This window comes from Rhineura floridana, chromosome 15 (assembly GCF_030035675.1).
Source record: "Rhineura floridana isolate rRhiFlo1 chromosome 15, rRhiFlo1.hap2, whole genome shotgun sequence".
NCBI lineage: Eukaryota > Metazoa > Chordata > Lepidosauria > Squamata > Rhineuridae > Rhineura > Rhineura floridana.
In genome coordinates this window covers 33,288,295-33,296,499 of record NC_084494.1, presented here as the reverse complement: position 1 = coordinate 33,296,499, position 8,205 = coordinate 33,288,295, and the positions used below count along the sequence as shown (strand labels likewise).

At 47.6% G+C, this 8,205-nt stretch overlaps 1 protein-coding gene across 1 annotated transcript; it reads right to left on the bottom strand.

Moving 5' to 3' along the window:
- Positions 1-3,217: 3,217 nt before the first annotated feature.
- Positions 3,218-7,888, bottom strand: LOC133370879 (thyroid transcription factor 1-like). The gene is made up of 3 exons (XM_061597758.1): positions 7,616-7,888; positions 3,369-3,768; positions 3,218-3,320 (listed from the first exon to the last, which is right to left on the bottom strand). Exons 1-3 carry the CDS (start codon positions 7,875-7,877, stop codon positions 3,218-3,220), a joined length of 765 nt encoding a protein of 254 aa, XP_061453742.1. The 5' UTR covers positions 7,878-7,888.
- Positions 7,889-8,205: the final 317 nt, after the last annotated feature.

Sequence of the window (8,205 nt, the reverse complement as noted above, 5' to 3'; positions counted from 1 at the left end):
CAAATCTGATTTGAGTAGCAAACGGTTTTTGTGGGATTTAAAATGTTCTGGGTCTCACCTGTTTAAACCTCTTAGTAGCTTGACTCCTCTTGATCTTCCCACCTTGATTTCTCATTATGCTTCAGCCTGGTCTCTTCAGTCACCTTAAAGCCCATAGGGTTTAGAGTGGAAGGGTGGGGAACCTCCGGCTCATGGGCAAAATTTGGACCACCAAGCTGTTTCCCCTAAACCACGCAGCTGGATTGGATGCTCATGGTCCTGCCCATTTGTCAAAGTTAGTCCACAGGGATGAGAGGAGGGGAGATAGCGACCAAGCAGGGTTGAATTCCCTGCCACCCATGCTTGTTTGCATGTTTCCTTAGTGATATTTGTGTCCTGCCCTTCCTGAGCTATATGACTACCCCACAACCATAATATAATATTTGAAAACAACAAAAAGTACAAAATACAACTTGGGTAACCCTATAAAATCCATCTGGAAATAAGGAAGATGCAGAAAGTAACATCCTAGCAACAATTTCAAAAAATCAACAACCAATAAAACCTCAGCCAACCAAAGCTTGCTGGGGGTAGGAAGGGGGTGGGCCCCTTTGTACCTGTCTAGGGGAGGTGTTCCAAAACCTTGGGGCAACAACAAAGAAGGCTCTGCTGAACCTCATTGTTGTGCCTGCTTCCATTATTAATAGGAATGGATCTTTTTGCTGTGAAGGGTTTTATTGACCAGGCCAAGCATTCTGACCCACACTGACCAAAACCAAATAATCGGGGCAGATCAGTTCTATGAGCAGCTTTGGACGTTTGAAACAAGTATGACATGAAAAATGTTTCTTTTCACCCTATGTTTTGGAATTCCAAAACCCAACTTTTGGTTGGATTACAGAGCAACATGTAGGTTATATACACGGCAGAAGGGGAAGGCACGGCAGAGACTCTTGGACTGGCTTCCTCTCCCCCAACCCCCGCCACAAGAAATGCGTGCAAATCTCCCTTTATGTACAGTGTATATACCTTTGGAGAGGGATTAAATTTCACAGGCCCTTGTTTTGAAGCAAGCAAGCACTGAAGACGAACCAGCAACTTTGGGCTCTGCATGAAGTCGCTCCTGCACTAGCAAAAGGCTCTTTAACCCCCTCCTCCCCAGCACCGATGACAATAGACATGGAAGCTCTGCCAGAGTTTTCCCTGATGCACTGCTCGAACATCATTTCTCTGTGATAATGCTTGTAAAACAGTGAACAATTGGAGGATTGATTCCAGTCCTTCAGCTTTAAATGTGTGGTATGTACAGTTCCCCTTGTTCATATTTCTTGTATTGCTAGCTGCCTGATTTATGGATAGAGCCAGGTATGGCTATATTACAGTATGCATGAATCTTCATTATATAAGTGATTGCACTAACAAGTGCCCCGTAGAAATTGCTCCCTGTCGCTGGGATCTGGGGGCAGCTCTTCTATGCATCCTGGAGACCAGAGGCCAAATTTATTTGCTCACATATGTCCTGGGATCTGTGAAGGCAGGGAAAATCAAGCTGTGGCCATTGACAGACTGGATGTTAACTGGATTCGGACAGTTTTTGATGATAACATTCCAGACACCCATGAGCCAGTCTGTCTATTGTCTTCTCAACCATTTCAGTATCATAAGAAGTAGTCAGAAAGCAAAGAACAGGGGAACTAATAGAGCGGGTTTGAGGAATCTGTGACTTTTCAGTGGGCAGAGACTTCTCCAGCACCACCACCCACCCTGCCACACGCTCCTCTTTCCATGCCATTGGATCAAAGCCTTTTTCTGTCAAGATTGTGTGTTGATCATCGTACACCTATCTTCCCACATAAAACAAATTCACGCACAGGCTCCTCTCCCCTCCTAGAAACAGCAATAAGGAACAGGCTCTCAAGGCAGAGTTCAGGGCCTTTGTGACAACAGCAGCCAGCAGATCAATCCTCTCTCTCAGATGTCCTCCTATTTGCATTTAGAAAATGGCAAGCCTCAAATTGCTGGCTGACCCACGCTGCAGGTCTCAAAGTCCCACCGCTTAGTGCAGGGGTGTGGGAGCCTTTTTCTGCTCGAGGGCCGCATTCCCTTCTCGGCAACCTTACAGGGGCCACATGTCCATAGTGGGTAAGACCAGCAGCAAAAGTGGGCACAGCCCAATTTTTTTAAACTTTTTTTGTGCAGTAGGCTTGTGTCTCCACACACTCAAAAACGGCCCTCTCGCAGGCAATCGAGAAGAATGATCTGAGCCCAAGGGCACATTCTAACCAGGTAAAAAGTGAGGGGTGTGGTCTGAGGAGAGTCCTGAGGGCCCAATAGAGAGGCCTAGAGGGACACTTTTGGCCCGCTGGCCTGAGGCTCTCCAACTCTGGTTTAGTGGAAATCTTGCTAATGAGAATATTGAGTATAACGTGAATCGCTTGAAGACACACGGTGGGGAAACTGTTTTTCTCTCTCTCCCTTGAATCTCCTTTGAGGATACGGAACATGGTCCTTTAACAGCTGTTAGGCAATTTAGTGAGGACACATTTTTAACACAAAAAAGTGCACATTGCGGGGGCTGATTTGCAGCAGATAGTTACCAAGCTGTCATTGTCCTTACAAAGCTTGGATGGCTTTAAAAGAAGATTAGACAAATTCATGGAGGACAGGGCTATCAGTGGCTACTTGCCATGATGGCTGTGCTCTGCCACCCTAGCCAGAGGCAGCATGCTTCTGAAAACCAGTTGCCGGAAGCCTCAGGAGGAGAGAGTGTTCTTGCACTTGGGTCCTGCATGCGGGCTTCCCCCAGGCACCTGGTTGGCCACTGTGAGAACAGGATGCTGGACTAGATGGGCCACTGGCCTGATCCAGCAGGCTCTTCTTATGTTCTTAAAGGGACGCCTTACAAACGGCTCCTTTGAAGCATGCTGTGTTTTGTTTTGTTTTAATGTTGATGATGGGATACCAGGATCGGTGCAGTCCAACTGGCATCCCAGTGAAGGTTTTGCACAGGAAAACTCTGACAGCCCTGGGGTTGCAGCACAAGCAAATATTTCCTGGTTTTCAGTGTTCAAAGAGCCCAGCCTGAAGGCACAGAGGGCATGCTGGGTGCCTTTATCCACTGGGTGCTACTGGCCCAAGATACGGCAATTTTTTGCATTTGCTGTTGGATACTCAGCATGGCCTCTTGTGTCAACAAAAGATCCAAATCTCATTCCCTTGGTGGTCTCTCTTTCGTAGACTACCACGGCTTTCCAAATGCAAGACTGCTTTCAGCAACTTTTATGCCAGGCTGAGAGTCAGCGCTGGAGCTAGGGCTGGAGGATAAGCTCTGACTGGCCAGGCTGCTGTTTGTGAGTCCAGGGAAAGGAAAAGGAGACCCCATCAAGGGCTTCTCCTCTATCGGAGACCCGGCAAAACCGTAGCTGCCTTGGTGAGAAGCCGCAATGGTGTCACAACCTTGGTGAGCTTCCTGCCCCGGGTCGGCCTTGCAGTCCTGTTGCTTGGTTTGCTTCTTCATCTTGTAGCGGTGGTTCTGGAACCAGATCTTCACCTGATTTGGGGTGAGGCAGGTGATGGCAGCCAAGTGTTCACGCTCCGGGGCGGTGAGGTATTTCTGCAGCTCGAACCTCTTCTCCAACTCATGGACCTGGGCCTGGGAAAACAGCACGCGACGCTTCCGTTTGGTGGGGTTCCCGGTGAGGAATGGTGGTGATTTGATCATCTCTCCAATGTAGCCCAGGCAGTCGCCTCCAGGCACGTTGAACCCCGATGCCCCCACATACCTGGAGACTGGAAAAAGAACGAGAGGGAGGCAGGGCGCCATCAAATGCAGTGTCCCAATTTTGGGGAAGGGGGGGTGTCTCTTTGTAGCATGTTGTTCCTGAGCACCAAGATGCCAATCAGGACTCTGATTGAGGACCAAACAGGTCTGGGTCAATGTATTTTACACTGTAATCCCATGGAATACAGCACTTTTACTGAAGCATGCAAATTATGAATGAGCAAAATTATGACAAATGAGGTGCAGGGAGGCATGTATATTACCAGGGTCCTGGTGCGTGTATGTGCAGCACAGAAGCACACTGCATCCTCATTCTTCTGCGATCCTTGTCAATAGTGTCCCCCCCCTCATCAAGTGGATAGCAGCCCAGGGAAGGAGAAATCTATGCATTTTGGTTTCTCTCCATTTCTCATATTTCCAATCTTAAATTCAGTCCTCCACATTTCTGAACTGGTTCGCAATTAAAAAAAGAAAAAGGCCCCATTAAATTAATCAGCATATCCCCTAATATGCACATTTTTTGCAAGCAATTCCCCCATACACTATACATTTTTTGTTTTCACTAATATATGCATTTTATGTACACTTTCCCCTTATATACACATTTTTCTAATCATTACTTGGTTAGAGAACTACACTGCAAAATTTGGAGAAGTGTGTGTTTGAAAGGATAGCTGGGTCTTGGTTTGTGCGTTGTTTGGGGAAGGGCGAGTTGGGGAGTTTCCAGATAGAACGCCCCCACCTATCCCTACAGCAGCCATTTATTGATATGGAAGAAAATCCGAGATGCTCTTGCAGACGCTTTTGGGATGGGGGCAAAAATGGAGTGAGAGGACGTTTTCTTGCCTCCCCAGATTGCAGGGTTTCGGATCGGGTTGTTTTTGCTCCAAAGAATTCACAGGGAGCCGCAGTTCTCCATAGATACAGTTGTAAGGAACAAGCAACAAAAAAGTGGCAGGTGTTAAAAATAAGAACAGCCATCCCAGCCAGCTCTGTCACTAATATGCTATTTATGCTGCCAGGTAAGAAGGATTGTAGTAGCTCAGTGGCAGAGCATCTGCCTTGCATGCAGAAGGTCCGTGGTTCAATCCCCGGCATCTCCAGGTAGGGATGGGAGAGATCCCCCTGCCTGAAACCCTGGAGAGCTGCTGCCGGTCAGTGCAGACAATACTGAGCTAGTATACAGTACTAGGTATAAAAAACAATACTGAGCCAATGGTCTGACTTGGTATAAAGCACCTTCTCCATTCCTGTAAGATGCAGGCTTTGGGGACGGAAAGTGGGAACAATGTTTTAATTTGTCTAAGTCTGCCAACAACAACAATGCTGGCTAGCACTGTTGTCCCCTCACCTGTTTCTGAAAGTGATTTCCAGGAACTGGCTAAATGCAGCAGTACTGTATCTTCTATTGCTACCTTCCTTCAGATCTGATTGCTTATATATCTGTTATATTTCTGATATTTCCTCTATGGGTATGTATGCGTGGCTGTTCTGGTTACATATGGATTGGCATGAACAGAATGAGTCCCCTACCGGTATATAAGATCTGATTGCAGACAATGGTGTATATATGCAGTATATATATGTTCTTATTCATTACGTGTTTGTTTCACCTCTCTTCCAAGGAGCTCAGGGGGCTGTCTCTCCTGGCAGCAACCCTGTGAGGACGGTTAGGTGAAGGCAGAGGATGGGCTGCAGGCCAGGAGTGGAGCACTGTGGATGCAGAAGCTTCAAGGTTCAGCCCCCGGCATCTCCTGCCTGAAACGCTGGAGAGCTACTTCCAGTCATTGTGCAGACAATGCTGAGCTATGTGGGCGAACAGCCTGACTCTGCACAAGGTGACGTCCTCACGCATTTGCGGGCATTGGGTAAGTTACTGTATGCTGCAAGGAAGGGCTGTGGATCAGTGGTAGAGCGCCTGCTTGGCTTGCAAAAGGTCCCAGGTTCGATCCCATGAATCTCCAGATAGTGTTGGAAGAGACTTCTGCTTGAAACCCTGAAGTGCCGCTGCTCAGCCAGTAGAGACAATAGTGAGCTAGACCATTGGCCTGACTCTGTGTAAGGCAGGTTCTTATGTTGGTCCAAAGTTACCGAGTGAGCGTCAGGGATGAGTAACAATCTGAACCCCAGACTCCTTGTTCCAACATTGTAACCACTACACCACACTTCCTCTAGTAAGTCCAGCTTGACAACATTCTGCCTCCCTCCTCAGGCTCCAGGGCAGGGTTTCCCTAACTTCTGAACTCAAACTCTAGGCACACTTCACTCTCGGAAGCCAGAAAACAGGGGGATTACCTTTTAGAGTGTGCAAGGAGTACCCCCCCCCAAGAGTCTATGCCCCATTCCTGGTTGGAAGGTGGCAAGCCCAGAGCAGAGATTTATGCAGGAGTACAACAGGAAGCCTCTTTTGAGAGTGGGTTACTCTGCCAAGTTTCTGCACTTCGACATTCAGAGGCAAAGATGCCTGCAAAATCACCGATGCCCAGAAGAGGCTGGTTGGAAGGCAGTACCTCCAGAGCAGTGACTCAGACAGAGACACAGTGGAAGCTCCCTCTATGTGGGGGCACTCATGAATGCCTTTCATTCATTCTTTTCTCCCAGGTTAGGAATTAACTGCTCTGGCATGACCATGTAATATAACTCAAAAGGGAGGTTTGCAGAATGGAGGAGGTTTGATTCTTAATGCTTGTTTGCCCCTGTCCCACTGGGGTCCCTGACTGCCCCCCCTTTACTGTCCCTCCTCCATATAAGTGCTTTGTTTGAATTGCCAGATTGTTCATGGGGAAAACACTGCAGTGAGTGGAAGGATGTGGTCATGACCTCTGATCTTGGATGGCCCAGTTACCATCGACAACAGGCACACCGCAAAGGGAGCAAAGTGCCTTTTGTGCACAAGGCACTGAGGGAGAGAGAGAGAGAGAGAGGGAGGGAGAGGGGAACTAGGGATGGGAGGATATGTCCATTTCGATTCTGTTTCTGATTTTTCCAACCTTACATTCTGTTCTCCACATTTCTGCAGCCATTTGCAATTTTTTAAAGAATCTTCATGAAAATTCCTCAGCATTTTAGTGTGCAATTCCCCTAATTAGGGTTGTCAGGTTCGATCCCTGAGACTGATCTTGTATCTTTAGGAGAAGAGAAAGTCAGCCAAGTGCAGGTGTTCTTGCAACACTGTAATGGGAAAAACCACAAGGTGGAATTCTCCCCCCTGCACATCTTTTAAAGATACCGAAGCCCAGAGGTCTTCTGTATCTTTAAAAGTTGTGCAAGGGGGTGGGAGAATTCCACCTTGTGGTTTTTCCCATTACAGTGTTGCAAGAACACCTGCATTTGGCTGACTTTCTCTTCTCCTAAAGATACAGGATCAGTCTCAGGGATTGAACCTGGCAACCCTACTCCTAATAAACCCATTTTGGTATGCAGTGTTGTCTGATGTACATATATCTGCAAGTAATTTCCTCCTAATATAATGCATTTTTGTATGTTACTTTCACTTATATGTTCATTTTCATGACCCCTTTCCTCTAATATATGCATTTTTGTAAACATAGTTTGGCTGGAGAACTGCATTGCAAAATTTGGAGAAGTGTGACTTTCGAAGGATGGATGTGTTTTGGTTCTCATACTGTTTCAGAAAGCGCAAATTTGACAGATTCTCCTTTAAATGCGAACTGAATCAAATTTCTCTCCCCCCCCCCCGTCCCTACATGCAACACTCCCCAGCCCAGAGTCTTGGCAGCATTAAAGCCATACACACAAGCACACACCCACACTCTCCACCCACCACAATGACAGACAGTTTGCTAGGAACAATCACAACAAACAATCTGATCGATAAGAGCGTAGGTCACTTACTTGAAGGGTAGGGCCCATCTGGAGTGCCCGTAGTGTACCACTCTCCGTGGGCTACCCCAGTCCTGAAATTCTCTTGAGGGTAAGCGGGCAGGTCTGCGGAGTTGGGGAATGTTCCGGGGTAGCACCCCAGCATGGTGCTTGGAGAGAGGCAGTGGGTGATGGAGAATCTGGAGCTCCCCAAGGTAGGCTGGTGCTGGGCACTTGGCATAAACTGGGCAAAATCTTCTAGTGGTTCCACAGCAAACCCTTTGAGGTCTTCCATGGGGCTGTGATGTTTGTTTTTTAAGCTGGAGGCTGTGGAGTTTGACTGTTGAGGCTTTCCCCACTTCTGGCCTGCCTTCCTTGCCCACCACACTCCAGACAGATGCTGTAGTCAGGAGTGGTGATGCTTACTGGGCCATTCTCTTCCTTTTTATCTTAAAGTCTGCCCCTTATCAGGGATTAAGGGCTCCGCCTACCACAATGAAGGTGGAGTGTGTGTGTGTGTGGGGGGAAAGGAGCCTGTCCCTCCTCTTCAAGAGTCTAACCAAACAACAGGAGTGAAGAAGTGGCCAGTGCAAGGTAATGGAAGCAGCAGGCTGGTTTGAAAA

What these genes read in the sequence shown, in the direction of transcription:
- LOC133370879 (XM_061597758.1), bottom strand. Translation starts at nt 7,877, where the DNA reads ATGGAAGACCTCAAAGGGTTTGCTGTGGAACCACTAGAAGATTTTGCC. An exon ending in AGATGGGCCCTACCCTTCAA is followed by an intron (nt 3,769 to 7,615) that starts GTAAGTGACCTA and finishes TTCTTTTTCCAG; the next exon opens with TCTCCAGGTATGTGGGGGCA. An exon ending in GGGTCTCCGATAGAGGAGAA is followed by an intron (nt 3,321 to 3,368) that starts GCCCTTGATGGG and finishes CACAAACAGCAG; the next exon opens with CCTGGCCAGTCAGAGCTTAT.